The 19,186-nt window shown below is 44.2% G+C and overlaps 2 protein-coding genes across 2 annotated transcripts; one reads left to right on the forward strand and one right to left on the reverse strand.

Moving 5' to 3' along the window:
* Positions 1-348: 348 nt before the first annotated feature.
* On the reverse strand, positions 349-8,019 carry cyb5d1 (cytochrome b5 domain containing 1; the record flags this gene model as incomplete). Its single annotated transcript, XM_083640343.1, has 4 exons — positions 349-579; positions 6,833-7,051; positions 7,204-7,280; positions 7,896-8,019. The coding sequence occupies 4 exons, from the start codon at positions 8,017-8,019 to the stop codon at positions 349-351; spliced, it is 651 nt and encodes a 216-aa protein (XP_083496469.1).
* A 302-nt stretch (positions 8,020-8,321) lies between these two features.
* On the forward strand, positions 8,322-18,447 carry naa38 (N-alpha-acetyltransferase 38, NatC auxiliary subunit). Its single transcript, XM_083640637.1, has 3 exons — positions 8,322-8,382; positions 16,463-16,637; positions 18,048-18,447. Exons 1-3 carry the CDS (start codon positions 8,344-8,346, stop codon positions 18,170-18,172), a joined length of 339 nt encoding a protein of 112 aa, XP_083496763.1. The 5' UTR covers positions 8,322-8,343; the 3' UTR covers positions 18,173-18,447.
* Positions 18,448-19,186: the final 739 nt, after the last annotated feature.

Here is a 19,186-nt window from a genome sequence, read left to right on the forward strand (position 1 = left end):
TTTTACTTGCTACCTTTGCATGCTAAAATAAAGCTGATAATGTACAATTTGAGTCAAGGGATGAAAAACCCTTTCAAAGTACAACACAAACTGTCTATTTTGCTGCAACTCGACAGTGGTGCTTTTTTTTACTCAAGAGTTCCAGGACCTTACTTCCTGGAAAAAAACTGGTCCATTGGAGTGAATGGAGATGTCGGAACTCTTCTATTATACGGCTCTGGGTTAAAGTACAAAGCCTCTATTTATAGGAGCACTAACAGGATTTCTGGTCAACTCACTATAACCTAAGTGTCAACCAGGCCTCCTGTTCTAAAACATTGTCTCCTCTCTCTGCCTATCAGATGTCAGTCAGAACTCGGTGAGGTCATCGTTGAAGTGGAGGCAGATAGCCGGGGTGAAGAGGTCACGGTCCAGGCGGCTCCGGCGCAGCTCGTCGTCGTCGTCCCGCACGCCGTTCTGACCCAGCGTCTTGCTCGTGTCCAGGCAGACGCCGCCGTGCTTCCAGGTGTAGCTGGAGGCGTGCGAGTTGTAGCGCAGATACCGCTGCAGGATCTCGTCCAACGTCTCCTCTGAACACACCTGAATGAAATGTGTGTGTGTGTGTGTGTGTGTGGGTGTGTGTGTGTGTGTGTGTGTGTGTGTGTGTGTGTGTGTGTGAAGGGGGAAAATGACAGAGGCAGCCATAGTGAAAATCGAGACTGAGGATGCCAGTTCATTGACCACATAAGGGTTTATATTATATCAGGGATGGGATGATATGCTTATTTCTCGATGCGATTCGATACACGATATGGGGTTTGGCGATTCGATACAACAACGATACGATGTAATAAATATGAGTTCAATGACAACAAAGTCTGACACAATATGTATTGTTACATTTTTGTATACGAAGGATCAGCCGAGCAGCATTTTGGTAAACAAACCGCGTCACTGGGTGGCGACACTGGGTGGCAACTGCAATGGAACCCTATGGAGCCCAAGTGGCGCGAGGCTTTGAGTGGCTGACTCTAGCCGGCTAACTCTGTTTACATTTTAAAAACTGCGACAGTTCACACAATTTTAACACGACATGCATTATATTATACATCAAACTCTTGAGCTACTTCTGCTCTCACTCAGAATGTCAAAATATAAGCGATGTGATGTATAGTTTTTGAGATATTAACGTTTGTTTGACACTACTCATACTATTAACTGACGCAGGTGACAAGCAGCATGTGACAGAAGCTGAGAGCCCCGCCCTCACACCCGCTGCAGTCTGTCTACGTATGGAGCTCTGGTGGTCATCTCCAAGCCTTAACTCTGACCGACGGATGTCGAGACGTAAACGAGCAATTTCAATTACGACTCCTCTTGTCTGCGCACTCGACCTGCTGCAACAGGTGCTTAGTTGGACCGACCTGCTGCAACAGGTGCTTACTTAGTTGGACCGACCTGCTGCAACAGGTGCTTAGTTGGACCGCTCCATTCGACCTGCTGCAACCAGGGCCGTAGCCAGAGTTCCGAAATAGGGGAGGTCCAGCAAGGGGAGGCGGAAAAATTGAGTTTTTTTTTTCCCCTTTTTAAGCCATATTTAGAGTAATATATCATTTTAAATCAACATTAGGATTATACTGTTGTGATGTCATTATTCAGTATATTCTCTTTCATGTCACCACCTGCTCAGCTCTCCTGTCAACATAATTGTAACTAACAAACACAAACTGTTTTAGCCAAATTCATATCAAAATGACACCTACAAACACAGGTACACAACCCAAGCCGTACACAACACACAAAGTCATCATCGATAATAAAAAAAAAACATACAGAGGGACATTTATTTATTCCTGATAGGAACGATTGAAAAATAAAATATATTATGTTGTTTTTAACTTTACACCACCTCTTTTTGTTACTTATTGGGTCATGAAACTGAAACCATGCATATAGCCACCTGCATACCTGACTTCGGGAGCTTGGCAATTGGCATCATGATCATGCATGATTAGCCAGTAGCATCCCAACGTGTCACACAGGTAACATTACTTAGACAGACTAGACACTTACTTTCTTGGTTGTTGCTAAAAAATCTGTCAGTGTGTGTCACTCACTGTCTGTCGTTCACTCGCTCACTGTCTCGCAGCTCGCTCACCTTCAATTATCTCGCCAGGCAGACAGACAGTCATCACTCACCACCATGCTGCTGCTCTCTCAGAATCAAGTTACCGCGGACGCGGCGTCAGATGACTTCCTGCCTGACCTGCCTTTCGTTTCAAAATAAAAGCGATCCCGTGTTTTTCATGCTTTTCCTGTTTTCCATGCAGATTGTTTTATTTTTTTACAATCTTCGTTCTCAGGACACTCTACAATTTTCTGTTCCCAAAGCCCGAACTGAATTGGGGAAGAAAGCTTTTAGGTTCTCTGCACCCACCGCATGGAACAGTCTGCAGTCTGATCTTAAACTTAATAGCTTAGTAACCTTAAATGGTTTTAAGGCTATGGTAAAATCTCTTGAGAACAGGCTGTCTGTATGCAAATGTTTTATTTGATCATTTTAATGTTTTTCAATTGTATGTGTTTATGTGTTTGTTTGTTGTAACTTTGTGTTGCTGCTGTTTCTTGGCCAGGTCTCTCTTGTAAAAGAGATATTTGATCTCAATGGGACAAACCTGGTTAAATAAAGGCTAAAAAAAAAAAAAAAAAAAATCTCTGAAATATTAAAAAAAATCTCTGAAATATTAGGGGAGGTCCGGACCTCCCCGTCCTCATAGCTAGCTACGGCCCTGGCTGCAACAGGTGCTTAGTTGGACCGCTCCATTCGACCTGCTGCAACAGGTGCTTAGTTGGGCCGCTCCATTCGACCTGCTGCAACAGGTGCTTAGTTGGACCGACCTGCTGCAACAGGTGCTTAGTTGGACCTAGTTGGACCGACCTGCTGCAACAGGTGCTTAGTTGGACCTAGTTGGACCGACCTGCTGCAACAGGTGCTTAGTTGGACCTAGTTGGACCGACCTGCTGCAACAGGTGCTTAGTTGGGCCGCTCCATTCGACCTGCTGCAACAGGTGCTTAGTTGGACCGACCTGCTGCAACAGGTGCTTAGTTGGACCTAGTTGGACCGACCTGCTGCAACAGGTGCTTAGTTGGACCGACCTGCTGCAACAGGTGCTTAGTTGGACCGACCTGCTGCAACAGGTGCTTAGTTGGACCGACCTGCTGCAACAGGTGCTTAGTTGGACCGACCTGCTGCAACAGGTGCTTAGTTGGACCGACCTGCTGCAACAGGTGCTTAGTTGGACCGACCTGCTGCAACAGGTGCTTAGTTGGACCGACCTGCTGCAACAGGTGCTTAGTTGGACCGACCTGCTGCAACAGGTGCTTAGTTGGACCGCTCCAGCAGCTTGGCTTCCAACGCCCGCAGATGACAAGAAGGGAATGTGTCTGATCCAACAGCATGGGCAGCACGTGTTGCCAAGAAAGAGCGGGCGAGGCAAGACAAAGGGGGGACAAGTTGTGTGTGTGTGTGCACGTGTAGTTGAGTGTGTGTGTGTGCATGTGTAGTTGAGAGTGTGTGTGTGTGTGTGTGTGTGTGTGTGTGTGTGTGTGTACAGTATGAATGTCTGTGTGTTTGGCAGTGAATACTGCATGTGTGCATTTTTGTGTATCTGCGCCAGTGTAAGTGTGTGACTGGAGCCCCCCTCCACGAAGCCTCTGGCCGCCAAGGAGACTGCTGTTGCCAGATAGGGCACCTGGTGAAGGGGCTCACTGTGTGTGTGTGCGTGTGTGTGTGTGTGTGCGTGTGTGTGTGTGTGTGTGTGTGTGTGTGTGTTTCAACACCTCTGCCTGTGTGTGTGTGTGTGTGTGTGTTTCAACATCTCTGCCTGTGTGTGTGTGTGTGTGTGTGTGTGTGTGTTTCAACATCTCTGCCTGTGTGTGTGTGTGTGTGTTTCAACATCTCTGCCTGTGTGTGTGTGTGTGTGTGTGTGTGTGTTTCAACATCTCTGCCTGTGTGTGTGTGTGTGTGTGTGTGTGTGTGTGTGTGTGTGTGTGTGTGTGTGTGTGTGTACATGCGCACACTCGTACACACACCCTCACCCCGCAGCAGCGACATGTGCGTTTCTATGCTCGTGCGTCCGTGCATCTGTCTCCCGGCGCGCTGCGACGACACAAACCCAGCCAGGAGTCCCCGGTACGCCGCGGGGCGCTGACACACTGCACTACTACCCCCCCGCTGTGTCCGTTTGGCAGGGACTCATGTCGGGGATGAGAGGGGAAAGCGCCTCCCCTGGGTGCTGCACGCTAGCTAACCCAGATCTTATGCGGCGCGACACACACAGAGGGAGACACCGGGCACCTGTGCTCCGTGCAGAGCTGTCTCAGCGGGGCCAGAGCCCAGTGAGCAGATAATGGGTGGAAAGCATTCATGCAGCAAGGAAGACATGAGGAGAAAGTTAGAGGTGCTTCACATTTATATGTTAAAGGGACAGCTCACCCTAAAATCCAAAAGACATATTTTTCCTCTCGCCTGTAGTGCTATTTATCCATCTACCGTAAATTTCGGACTATAAGCCGCGGCTTTTTCCCCGCTTATATAACGGTGCGGCTTATCTATGGATTTAAAAAAAAAAAAAAAAAAAAAAAAAAAAACTCTCTTTTTTAGCACTCTTTCTAACTATAAATCCACTTCTGTTTTAATTTCCTCTCTTGCCCTCTTTTCACCACACCGCGGACACTGTGTGCACTGTAAAAAAAAACACAGGTGGTGTTGTGTTATGTTGTTTTGTTGAAATGTTAATAAATGGGAGCTTCCTCAAACAGCCATCTCTTTCCCGACAATCCCCTCTGTGCACGAACCCTTACATATGGTAATGAAACATTAAAACACAATTAAAAAAAAAAAAAAAAAAACATTAAAACACCTGCGGCTTATAGTCCGGTGCGGCTTATATATGTAACAAACAGGCAATTTTGCTGCTGCGGCTTATACTCCGGTGCGGCTTATAGTGCGGAAATTACGGTATATCGTTTTGTGTTAGTTGCCTGAGTTTTGGAGATATCGGCCGCAGAGTTGTCTGCCTTCTCTCGAATACAATGGAACTGGATGTCACTCAAAGAAACAAAAAAAAATACATTTGAAAAACTCAACCGCATCGTCTCTTTCCAGAAATCATGACCCGGTTACTCAAGATAATCCACAGACTTTGTTGTGAGCAGTTTCATGTAGGAACTATTTTCTTTTGTAGGCACTATCTAGCAGCTAGCGGGTGTATTTCGGTCAAAAGAAAATAGTTCTTACACGAAACTGCTCATAACGAGGTCTGTGGATTATCTTGAGTAACCGGGTCATGATTTCTGGAAAGAGACATTGCTGTTGAGTTTATCAAATGTATTTCTTTGGCACTTTGAGCACCACAAGTCGAGTGCCATCCAGTTCCATTGTATTGGAGAGAAGCCAGAAAATATCAGATATCTCCAAAACTCAGGCAACTAACACAACACGATATAGATGGATAAATAGCAGGTACAGGTGAGAGGGAATATATGTATTTTGGATTTTAGGGTGAGCTGTCCCTTTAAGTTAGTTTCTGCATAGTTCTGGTCAAGGCCTTTTCCCTTATAGTCATATTTTACACAATGCCACCAAGTGTTTTAAGGGAAAGTCTTCTGGGTTTTGTCTTGCACAAGTCTGCTAATGGGTTCCACTCCACTTGTGGTTTTTCCTCCCTTAGAGGGTTTGGAGCTTCTGAATGAGTTGCATCAGTCTTTCATTTGCTTCAAAATGCTTTCTTCTGCTCTCAGAAAGTCCCCAACAACCACTACTGTCACCACCACCACCATCACCACCACCCATCTCTTCAGAAAACCCACTGCCTGGTAACAGAAACAGTACACTACACTTCTCTGCCATTTAGGAGGGACCTGCTATATGACCCTGTGTAGAGCTGTAAGAGCAACCAAGAACAGCTGGTTTCCGTGATATACATTTAACAGTGGCGCCCCCCTAGCCCCCGGCCCGCAACTCAATTTTGGCCCCCGCTGCTTCAAAATCCTATGAAATCTTTTTGGGGGACCTGGCCAAGAAAAGCAGCACAACGTTACAGACGCTACAAGCAAACATGACATGAAATAACATTGCTTTTGGAGAGGAATACATGGTGCAATGGTGGTTACTGTTATAGAGAAGTAAATATGTGCATTTCTCCGACCGACGAAACCCTTCTTCTTCCTGCTGCTGCTGCTATTCTATTCTATTCTATTCTATTCTATTCTATTCTATTCTATTCTATTCTATTCTATTCTATTCTATTCCCCTTCAGAGTGTTAAGAGATGGTCCAATGGAAAATTTTCAGAAAAACATACCCAGAGAAGTCGTGGGAAAGACACTGAGATGATTCCTGTTGGGCAGAAACTGTCTGACTCTGCCAACTATTGTACATTCTCTGAAGTTAAAGAGAAGAGAACATCAAACTATCCGACTCATTTTTGTTGACAAATAGCGCATAGCGCGGCTGTGATTATCTTCGGCACTACGACCGAATCACAGCCGTGATGATATTAGCCAACAACAGCACTCCCTCTCATGTGATATTGCTTAAAGGGACACTCCACTGAAAAACAATGCTGCTTTATTTTGCACATAATCTCACACACATAAATCATAAACAAAATAAATCAGCATTGAAAATCGGCGGAGTGTCCCTTTAAGTATAGTATATATATATAGCCCAAACAGCGTAAAAAACATTGACATCTTGGGGTTTTCAGGGTATGTTTGCCTTCCACTTCACATTAAGAGCTAAGATAGTGGAAAATCTCGAATAAAAATGCCATTTTGCTAGATAGTTCACCTCCAGCCGTAGCTCCTGCGACGTCAGGGTGTTGATGATGCGTATCCACCTGGTCTTAGCAGAGAGCAGTCCCACCTCGTACTGGCTGTCCCTCCACCAGGGCCGGCCGAAGTCGTTGGCCCAGTCGGTGCGAGGGCAGGGAGGGGGCACGTGCACGAAGCGTCCCCGGGGGGTGTAGTACTTCACGCAGTAGGTCAGGGGGTCAACATGGGTCAGGATCTAAGGAACCAGGAAGTCAAAAAACACAAAGGGAGCAAAAGCTAGCAGCCCCACATGAATCGTTTGTCATCTGGGGCCGGTTACCAGGAGAAGCAAACGCTAGAAATCTTTATTGATTTGTTTGTTCTGATCTGGTCTTTGAGGTTACTCACATCTTTGGTTTTAGGGTCAAACCAGTGGCTGATGTCCTTCCCTGCACACTCAATGATGGGCAACAGAAGTGCATCACCTAAGAGAGAAAAGTTAGTAATACCAAAGTAATCTGTCAAATATGCTGTGCTGCCTGGACTGAAAGTGTGTTTGCATGGCTACCAGTGTTGGGCAAGTTACTTTGAAAATGTAATACACTACATATTACTAGTTACTTTCATTTGAAAGTAATAAGTTACTTTACAATATTACTGTCTGTGTAGAGTAACTCATTACTCATTACACTACTTTTGCATTACTTACTTCCACGAAAATAACTGCAGTAACAGAATGACATCGCCGCCCCGGAACCATCCCAAAAAATAATTGAAACCATCTTGAAGTCAGTGTAAACAGTCCAAAATTCGAATTGTTATCCTTTTCCTTTGTTATTGTCATCTATAGTGGTTATTTGCATAAAAACCTATACAGTCTATGATAAAAACACACATTTTGATTAGGAAATGATTGTATCTTTATTTAAACATGTGCTCTGATTTAAAAAATAATAATAACTCAATTTGTAACTTGTGTTACTTGACAGAGTAACTGCTATAATATTACTGAAATCATATTGGTAATACTAAATGTATATGACAAGTAATATATTACTTTTGTAATTAGTTACCCCCCCCCAACACTGATGGCTACTCACCTTTGTATTCGTTCATCAACGGCGTCAGTTCACACACCTTGCCCAAGAGTGACACCCACAAGTCATCAATGGTATTGTGAGCGGACACTTCGCTGGGAGTGAAATACTTTGGTCTCGGCGACATGGCTTAAGTCTTCTCTGTCCAAAACAGAGAATAAATATAACGTTTCACTCTGTGTAAAGTTAGTCTTGTTACCGTGGCAACCATGACGGCGTCTCCTGCCCAAGTCAAACATATCTGTTTTTCTCTCTCTCTCGTTTATTTCTACTCAAAATATGTTATATGTATTCTTTAACTCATTTATCGTGTATGATTGCTTTGAATAAACTGTGTCTGGCTTTAGTAAATTACGAAAATGAACGAATCTGTGCCGAGCGAGTTTCCGGTTGAGCTGGTCCGTCAGAGAAACTCCTCCGTCGGCAAATGAAGGAGAAGAGGGGAAGGGGAATGGCAGCAATGATCGAAGAAAATGGTCCATCGACCCATGTATGTATCGTATTGCTTTCTTCAAACACTGACGTGTTTAACTTGACAGTAATAGTTACATTGCTTGACGTGTCATGGTAAGGAAAGAAATTGTATTGGTGATTTGCAGCTAATTTCATTGGCATGGCCGCTATGGTAACGTTAGCCGGGGGGGCTAAGCTGACTAGCTATATTTCATATCTATGGCTATATTAACGCTAACGTTAACTGACTGATAGTTAGCTTTCCCAGTCAACCTATTGTGGCATATCTTATTCAGATATAAGTAAGACATTGCTTTCGTTTCTTGCTCTTTAAAACAATTATTTACACATTGCTTTTATATATCATATTGCTTTACTAACTAGCTTTAATTCAGAAATATAATTTCCCCCCAAAGTTGTTGGAATGTCATAAACCATTACTTATACTTATATACTGTATAATACCACTGTCTTGGGGTGAATGATTCATTATTAAGCTTGTCTTAACACGTCTTCCTGTCCACTTTTAGCCCCATAAGTGGCCCTGTACTCCGTGCATATATAATATACACTCGTGCACATAGCCTTCCATAAGGCAATAGGGGGGAGTCCTCCTACGGAAGCCAGTAATTTAGCCGGGGCGGTTAAAATGATACTGCTGCATGAAACAACCGTTTAGAAGCAGTCTTTCCACAGCCTGTGCTGAATTTACAGCAGGGTGTGTTCGATCTCACTATCATGGTGCACCGCTTACACATTGCAGTCACACGGATATGGCGGCGCGGCGGCGGCGGCACAGTGATCAAATCCAGCGCACTTGGGAAGCAAAACATGTCATGAAATACTCAAACTCCCAAGATTCCTGTCGGCACTAGGAAGCTTCTCCTCTCCTAAGTTCGAAACAGGCTGTGGAAAGACTGCTTTTAAACGGTTTCACGCAGGAATGTCATTTTAACACATTGAGTGCCAGCCATTTTTTCATCCTGTAGGTAAGTTGTGCCAGGTTTTTTTTTTGAGGATTCTGGCTCATTTTACAAGAGCCGAGGATTATTTTCTGTTAAGAATTCATGAACACCAATCATCTAAAAATAACTAATAGAATGTGTGCTTTCTCTGTCTAAAAGAGTTAGTTTGCAGAGTTAGTAGTTATGTAGATATTAGCCGTTGAGTACAGCATGGTTTCAGAGATTTTCAGAGAGTTTGGAGATAAATGGATTTTTAGAACCACCTCACGTGCCTGTGATTATGGGTGCCCTTGTCTCCCACTCTTGCCCTTGTCTCTCTCTCTCTCTCTCTCTCTCTCTCTCTCTCCTCTCTCTCTCTCCTCTCTCTCTCTCGAGAGAGAGAGAGGAGAGAGAGAGAGGGAGAGAGCGAGAGGGAGAGTTGCTTCAACTCCTCCCTCCGTGGGCGTTCTTCTTGGCTGCAGCGGCCGTCACAAGCTTGTCACCAGTCTGACAGTGCTTTGCTGCTGTCCTGTGCCTGTGGCTGCGCGGCCGCTGTTTGAGGAAGTCGGGATGGACTCGCTCGCTTCTTGGAGTTTTGGTTGAGAGAAGCTTTTGCGATTCTGGTCATATTTATGCTGCGTGTTTCAAAGTGTGTTCCACCTGTAATCTATTATGTAAATTTGCAATCCCGCATCGCCAGCAATCAGCGCGAAAACGAAAGCGTTTTCCCCCATCCATTTTCATGAGAATGGCTGGGGTCACTTCCGGGCTAGCAAGGCAAGAGATGGCAGCATAGGAATTGTGCTCCCGACAATTTGAGTTGAATAAAGCCCAATGTAACCCGAAGTAGCAATAATTTTTTTGATAAGTTGATTTAAGATAGTGGGTATTGTGAATGGCTAATAGAAGCGGAAAGAAAAAACAAAGCAAGACCAAAACGGCAATGAAAGACGGCGTAGGCAAGCGCGGACAAGCTTCTCCAGCTAACGGGGTTAGCAGCGTGGCGGCTAACAATGAAGCTAGCGACATGGAGGGAGACCAAACAGGCAACGTGGATCTGAGCCTCATACTCAAGGAATTGAGGGAATTCAGGAAAGACAACAGTCAACAGATGAAAGAGATTCAAGACGACATAAAGAAAACCAACACGAGAGTGGGTGAGGCGGAAATGAGGATTGTCGCGGCTGAAACCCGAATACAAACAACGGAGGAAGCGGTAACGGAGCTAATGAAACTTCAAATACACCTGGATGCTAAACTGACAGATTTGGAGAGCCGCTCCAGACGGGAGAATATCAGAATCCATGGGCTTAAAGAGGGAGCGGAGGAGAATTCTCCGTCAATGGTTGCATATGTAGAGAGCCTGCTACGTGAAAAGCTGGAGCTCCCTCCAACGTTTGATCTACGAGTAGAAAGAGCACACCGCGCCTTGATGCCAAAGCCCCCCACGGAGGCTTCACCAAGGTCCATCATAGCCAAAATGTCAAGCTTCAGGATGAAGGAAGACGTGCTGAGAATGGCGTGGCAGAAGAGAGGATTCGATCACCTCGGAAGAAGAGTAAATCTCGACCATGATTATGCACCGGATGTGTTGAATAAACGAAGGGAATATAACGAAGCGAAATCGGTGTTAAAGGAGAAGAAGATACGATTCCAAACACCGTTTCCAGCCAGGCTTAGAGTCTTCTATGATGACGGGACGGTGCTGTACGGTTCGGCGGAGGAAGCGACAGGAGACATGTCAAAGAGGGGAATGGCAGTGACGGTGATTAAGCACCCGGACTCTCTTCTGGAGCAGATCCAGCGTTTTACGTGGCGCACGGGCAGGAGAACGGGAAACAGGGAAGCAGCGCCAGGCAATACGTCCGACTTCAGAGACAGGCTGAAGGGGTTCAGACGTCAGGAAAAGTAATGACTGTAACGTCACGTGACCGGGAGGCGCAACGTCACGCGTGTCTGTGTTTGTTTTGGTCAAAGGAGGAAGGGGTGAGTTTTTCTTTTCAAAATAAAAAGGAAGGAGAAACGGGGATGCCGTATTCAAGCAAGAGAGGACATTATGTAAATAATTTTTATATTAGTAGATTGTTGATTATTGGTCAATCACGACAAATGTTAAAGGGGTTAAAGTCGGGGGTTGTTTCTTAGCCATAGTGGAGGGAATACCAACACGGACGGAGAGATGGTAATACATGAAGGCCCTCTCCTACTTAGGGGGAGAGGCTCTCCCTCAAGGCCCACTTTCCATCTGGGCTTATACAGGGTCAAAATGGAGACCCCACAATTGGAAGTCTATGTTTCATTCTTTTTTGTTTATATTATGTTCAGGCCCGTGCGTGGGCCGAGGTTTTGTTTGCTGCTGTTCGGTGCAGCTGTTGGGGTGTTGCCTTTGATGGGATTTATTTGCTACTCGTACTATGGGGGATACTCATACTTGAAACTAAATGCAGGCAGTTAAAATAGTAAGTTATAATGTGAATGGTCTACTCAATCCAATCAAAAGAAGCAAAATATTATCCAAACTGAAGAGAGATAAAGTGGAAGTGGCTTATTTGCAGGAAACTCACCTTACAGATATAGAACATGCAAAATTGACTAGAATGGGCTTTAAACATCAGTTTTCATCATCATATTCGGCGGGACATAGGAGGGGAGTGGCGATACTAATCTCAAATAAAAGTAATTTTGAACTCACATTTGAAAAGAGGGACAAGGAAGGGAGATATGTTTTGATAAGAGGAAATCTGGGGGGAACTCTGATAACTATGCTGAATGTATATGCTCCTCCTAATTCGGATTGGAGTTTCTTTAGACAATTATTCGACTTGATAATAACTGAAACCCAGGGAATATTGGTATGTGGAGGGGACCTGAATGTAAGACTGAACCCCAAACTTGATTCTTCAAATGCAAATATAACTCAAACTAAAGCGATTAACAGGAAAATTATTACTATGATGAAGGATATTGGGCTGGTAGATGTATGGAGAGAATTAAATCCAACAGGGAGAGACTATACATATTACTCCAACCCACATACAGTATATTCTAGGATAGATTACTTTTTTACTTTTGGCAGTGATTTACACAGAGTGGGTGAATGTGACATAGGTATTATGGACCTATCAGACCATAGTCCTATATATTTAAAACTGGATTTGGAGAGGGATCAAAGGAATACTCTATGGAGATTGAACACTTATATCTTGAGCCATAAGAAAGAACAAATTGAGGCAGATATTAAGGAGTATCTGGCTCAGAATGATAATGGAGAGGTTTCGCCTACAATACTCTGGGATGCATGTAAAGCGGTTCTACGGGGTAAATTAATCAGCTATAGTTCCCATTTAAAAAAGTCTTGGCAAAAAAAGTTGGAGCAGTTACAGTCAGAATTGAAACAGTTAGAACAGGAGCATAAGGCCACAGTTGATCCTAAAATCAGAGAACAACTAAGGAAGAAGAAGAATGAAATAGATGAGCTTTATACTAAGGATATACAAAAAAAGTTGTTATTTACAAAACAGAAATATTATGAGGTGGGAGGTAGAGCCAGTAAGTTGCTGGCTTACAAATTGAAAAAGCAACAGGCTGACAATTCAATTCATAAAATTAAAAGCCCAGTGACTAATCAGATACACCACAAATTAAAAGACATACAAATGTGTTTTGAATCCTTTTATAGGAAATTATACTCACAGCCTCATGTTGATAAAGTAAAGATGGAGGATTTCTTTAAGACAATTAGTCTCCCCAAATTAACGGATACACAGAGTGATAGTCTAGTATGTGAAATATCGGAGGAAGAAATTAGTAAAGCTATAGCACATATCAAATCAAACAAGGCTCCGGGCCCAGACGGATTTTCCTCTGAATGGTACAAGGTAATGAAGGTGCCATTGATCCCTATATTGAAATCTACCTTCAACTGGGTTCTTAAGAAGAGTGTTACCCCCCCCTCCTGGAGGGATGCAGTAATTTCATTGATCCCAAAGGAAGGTAAGGACAGACTTGAGTGTGGCAGCTTTAGACCTATAAGTGTGCTGAACCAGGACTACAAAATTTTTACACATATATTAGCAAAGAGAATGGAAGGACTTTTACCACAAATCATCAGTTTAGATCAGACAGGCTTTGTCCGCCAAAGACAGACCCAAGATAGCATTAGAAGGACTTTACATGTAATTAGCCGTATAACAGAAAATAAATTAGAAGCAGTACTGGTGGGTTTAGATGCCGAGAAGGCTTTTGATTGTGTGAACTGGTCTTTTCTATATGGGATTTTGGAAAAATTTGGCTTCCATGGCAACTTCATTAAAGCAATTCAAGCACTCTATGATAGACCAATGGCAAGTATTAAGATAAATGGAGCAGTGTCCAACCCGTTTGTCTTGGAGAGGGGGACGAGACAGGGGTGTCCAATTAGTCCTCTCCTGTTTGCAATTTTTATAGAGCCCCTGAGCCAGTGGATCATACAGAATAAAAAAATTGAAGGCATAGTTATGAAGGGGGGGGAACAAAAAATTTCTTTATTTGCGGACGATGTGTTGGTGTATCTGTCCCGCCCCGAGCATTCACTGGTTCATTTGTTCTCTATTCTTCAGCAATATGGTTCTTTCTCTGGATATAAATTGAATGTAGCTAAAACACAGGTGCTCAGCTTTAACTATAGCCCTTCTAAAAACATCAGAACAAAATTTCAGCTAGAATGGGAAGCGGAATCTATAAGATATTTGGGAGTGAATATATCAAAGGACCTGTCAAAACTGTTTTCGCTTAATTTCCTTCCACTGAATCAGAGGATTAGGGAAGACTTGAAGAGATGGGATTTAATACCTTTTTTGAACTTTGGATCAAGAATAGAATCGATAAAAATGAATATCTTGCCGAGAGTGCTGTATCTTTTTCAGTCCTTGCCATTGGAAATATCAGATCAACAATTTCAAGAATGGGACAAAATTATATCGAGATTCATTTGGCAAGGGCGTAGAGCTAGAATCAGATATCGGAGTTTACAGTTAGCCAAAAATAAGGGTGGAGTCGCACTCCCGTGTCTGAGAGATTATTATACGGCAGCCCAGATAAGACCTCTGGCATGCTGGTGTAACTCAGAATACTCTGCAAGGTGGAAGGAGATTGAGATGGCTAGGACAGAGGGATACCCAATTCAAGCGGTTTTGGGTGTAAAGGAATGGAGGAATGACCTAATGGAATTGGGGAATCCCTGGATTAGCTTGTCACTCAAACTGTGGAACAAGGCAATTGTACAATGCCAATTGAATGAAGCTGTTAGAGTCTTGAGATGGGGGGCGTTTGACCCAGAATTCACTCCCAGTAGAGTGGATGCGAGATTTAGGGGTTGGACGGATAAGGGCTTAACAGCTTACTGTACCTTTATTGAACAAGGGTCCATGAAAAGTTTCAGAAATCTGAAGATGCAACATGACCTGACTGATGAAGATTTTTTTAGGTTTTTCCAAATTCGGCATCATATAGAACAGCTACTGAGGGAAAATAAAGAAAAATTAAAGGACAATATTTTTTTACAAGTTTTTACAGAGGCATACGTCTCTTGCTCGAGTCAAAAAACCATCTCAAGACTCTACGGGGGCCTGCAACAAACAAAGGAAGGGACAGGGTATGTAAGACATAAATGGGAAAGGGATGGAGACATATATATAACTGATGAAGAGTGGGAGAATTTGTGTGTGTTGCAGTGGAGGACTTCAAGTTCAGCCTCATGGAGAGAATTCTGTTGGAAGGGCCTTATGAGATTCTTTATTACACCGGTACAGTCAAGACATTATACCAACTCTTCCATGTGCTGGAGACAGTGTGGGTCATCAGAAGCCAACCATTATCATGTATTTTGGTCTTGTCCGGTATTAGTCAGATTCTGGGAGGAGATACATGGGGTGATGGAAAAAGTGTTTCATGGGGGAATTCCATTTAAAATGGAAACGATGTACTTGGGTGCCCTATCATCAGAAAATGCTTCTTCTCCGGATGGGTACTTATTCAGGATTCTGAGTGCAGCGGGCAGGAAAGCAATTACAAGAAGGTGGCTAAGACCGGACAGACCAACAGTAGATGAATGGATTGATATAATTTACGAAATATATAAAATGGAGAGAATTACTTTTTCAATTAGACTGCAACAGGACAAGTTCCTGAAAAGATGGGAAAGCTGGATAATGTACATCATAAATATTAGACCATCATTTGTGTAAACTGTAATAGTGTTTGTTTTTTCTTTTTTTCTGTCTGTTTGCTGGTTTGTTTTATTTCATCTCCCCATAAGATAAGGGGTTAGAGTAGTATGAAGGCACACCCCATTGCTCGGGTTCGAGCACTATAAAAGTGTGGATTATGGATGTAAGTTATTGACATAGGATAGGAAATTGGGGATTAATGGTCAGTAACAGTACATAAGTTTAAGAAAGACAACATCATTATTGGAATTGACATCGGCATGATTGGGTAGGATGGTTGTATATGGTTGTGTATGATGAAAAGATGGATACAATGATGAAAATGTGTGAAATGTATAATGGACCTGATAATTCTATAATAAAAAGAGAATTTCAAAAAAAAAAAAGAGAATGGCTGGGGTGAGAATGGCGTGACAAGTTAAAAAAATGCTTGCCTTCCTCTAGTCAGGAGAGCACTGTCGCCACTTAGTGGTCGGTAAAATAGATTATACACATTCTCTTGCTCCAATAGTGATCTCGAAGATGTAAAAGTTGTTGATTGATGTCCCACCGTCAAAAAAAAAAATGTTTATGTAAGACGAGATATCTCGGCTCTGGCACTCAAGCGTTGGATTATGTAAGACGAGATATCTCGGCTATGGCACTTAACGTGTTAACACCCCCGACCATACTACTGGGCTGGCTTCCGTAAGGAGAGTATTATATCTTTGGATCTTCGGATCTGCGATCGGACATCAGAGACGGGTAGGAGAAGCTCTCCTACCCTCAGAGCGTTTTAACCACTTGATACCCCCAATTTTGCATACTAACGTTATGCGACGCTGTTTCGGAGAGGAACGGAGGAACATACGGGGCTACCCGAAGACCAGTCATAAATAGCCTGTGTGTGTGTGTGTGTGGGGGGGGGGGCAGATTTGTCTAATTTGGGTATAATTAGTGAGCCTGTTACCTCTCTGTCCTCCCTCAGGACCAGACTGAGCCGTCGTCATCGTCCCACACCAGGCTGAAGCTGGAGGTGCTGCTGAACAAGAACATGAAGATCCGCATGACGGACGGACGGACGCTGGTGGGACTGTTCCTCTGCACCGACCGGGACTGCAACGTCATCCTCGGCTCAGCCCAGGAGTTCCTCAAATCCACAGGTAGGTGCGGACAGAGGTGACCCAGCAGTGTGCCAGGATGAGCTGTGGAATTACAGCTGCACAATCTGAATAAATACATTTAAATGAAACGCACAAGAAATCATGAGAAAGTCAGAGGGGAAAAAGTCAGCAACCAGCATTGACCAGGACTCGAGTTGAAATCATGACTTGTTGCTTAACTCATTGAGTGCCAGCCACTTTTGGAGAACGGACGCTCCCAGTGCCAGAGTTTCAGAGCGTTTTCAGTGATTTCTCGAGGCCCACAGAATATTGTGTGATATTACTATGTAAACACCGAACACGCAAAAAGAACAAGGAGACTCTATTGTATCATCAGCAAAAAAAAGTTTATTGATACCATTTTCCGTTCTTTAGTTATCAGCCGGAGAAGATAGGTCAAAAACAGCAAATACAGGCATTTCTATCTAGAAGCTGAGATATTCAGCCTTTTGTGAAATGCAGCATTTCAAGCACATTCACTGACTCTAGCTAATATTTTCTGATGTAGTGACGTGGTGTAGTTGTGTGCTGCCCTGGGTGCCCCACCCCCCTCTCCCCCCCTCAGCTACAAACTCCTCCCCACACTAGTAACACACAGCCTCACGCACTCAGCGTCTATTTTCGGAGTGCTTTTTGTGCGCCGCCTCCCAGGCAGCGCGACAACGACAAGCCGGACTGCAGGGAAAGGGTTGGCACTTCGGCGTCGGGTGCTGCCTTTCTGGCGGCTAATCGTGTGAAGAAACTATGCAGACAGACAGAGGCAGAGGAGCTCAGTTGTGTGCGCGGATTGACTGCTGTTGCCAGGCACCGTCAGTTGCAGCCAGAGCAATCTACATGGCTCTGGGCTGCAGCATGAGCGCTTTCTCTTTGATCAGGGGGCTTTTTCAGGCTATATTTCGGACATTTCTCTAATCTGGAGAGCACTGTCGCCACCTAAGGGTTCTGTGAAATAGGTTAGACACATTCAATAGTTCCCATATTGTAAGAGGCGATGTAAGAGGCTTAGATCGACATCCCCCCGTCAAAAAACGCAATTGACGACTTTAGTCGTCAATGGCACTCTACGTCACTAAATGAATTGACGACTAAAGTCGTCATTGGCACTCAATGAGTTAACTGGAATCCTGACCTCAGCCTCAAATTTCTCATCGTGTTTTCAAACAAACAAGACAGTGTTGCGTTTTTCCTATAATTCATAAGCGCCCCCATTTTGATTATTTTAGTATTTTGGGGTTTAAGAATCTGCCAAGCGACATCATCAGATCCGTTTGCGCGGCCGCGCTCACAACAGACAATTGTGTTCAAGTTCATACATACACCCCATCCGAGTAGCGTCTGGATATCTTCAGGAGTTCACGGCACGTCTGAAAAGGGCTTGATGGTGTTCTTGTGTCCTCCTTTTGTCTGCAGACATGTTCTCCCAGGGGGAACCCAGAGTGCTGGGCCTGGCCATGATCCCCGGCCACCATGTGGTGTCCATCGAGGTGGAGGCAGACAGTCTGGATGACACACAGGGCTTTGGAGCGAGCCACTGACCCACTCCCTCCCTGCCTGGAGGACTAAAGCATGCTGCCGTAGAGCTCAACTCTGCGGCTGAGGCCGAGCCCAAAAGGAGAACGGACTCGCATACAGAGATGCAGAACTCTCGTGTCGGCGCTCCGGGTTTAGCTGTCCGCCGATGCGTAAAGAAACCATTTGCAGTGACGGCTGGACAGTGCAACACGTGTTTATATGTCTGTGTGTGTCATGTTGATATGTTAAAATGTGTGTGACAGAGTGCACGGGCTGTTCCCAAACAGCAGATAATTGTGGCTGGAAATTGTGGTTCAGTTCAAAAGTGTCTTGGTTTCATAATATTTTGAAATAAATCACTGTATTTGAGGATTTGTGTATAACTCACGGGTGGCAGAGCTCAGTCTACAGACTGATTTCAAACGGGTGGCAGAGCTCAGTCTACAGACTGATTTCAAACGGGTGGCAGAGCTCAGTCTACAGACTGATTTCACTCAGTTTTAACCCTTAATACAGGGGCTCCCAACCGTTTTTGGCGTGTGACCCCACTTTGACGTCACAAAAATCTAGTGACCCCAGACATTCAAATTTCGGTACAACACCGGTAATAACATGCAACAGTATGCTGACTTTTTTTTCTCTGAAAATAGTCACTAGTCAGACTCACTAACACTACCCAGCCCACGAATCCTGACTCTAGCACCTTCCTATCCCTATGCCCCCCCCCCCCCCCCCAAAAAATCCCCCTTGCCACTAAACCAGTGGTACGCAACCTTGCCCTACTCAGGAGCCTTTATTATTTTTTATTTATTTGTGTTTTAAGGAACCACAACTACCCGTAAAGGAGCTGCATGTGGCTCTAGCCTTGGGTTGAGTCTCACTGCACTAAAGCTACCCACGCCTTGAATCCTGACTCTCTACCACCTTCCTTTCCCAAGCTATGGCAATTGTCCCACTAAACGTCCAGCACTGACTGTCCTGACTCTTCCATCTTATGACCCGGCAGGGCTGCTGGCCCAGCGCCACATAAAAAATAA

Source organism: Poromitra crassiceps (assembly GCF_964638095.1).
Source record: "Poromitra crassiceps genome assembly, chromosome: 7".
Classification (NCBI taxonomy): Eukaryota; Metazoa; Chordata; class Actinopteri; order Beryciformes; family Melamphaidae; genus Poromitra; species Poromitra crassiceps.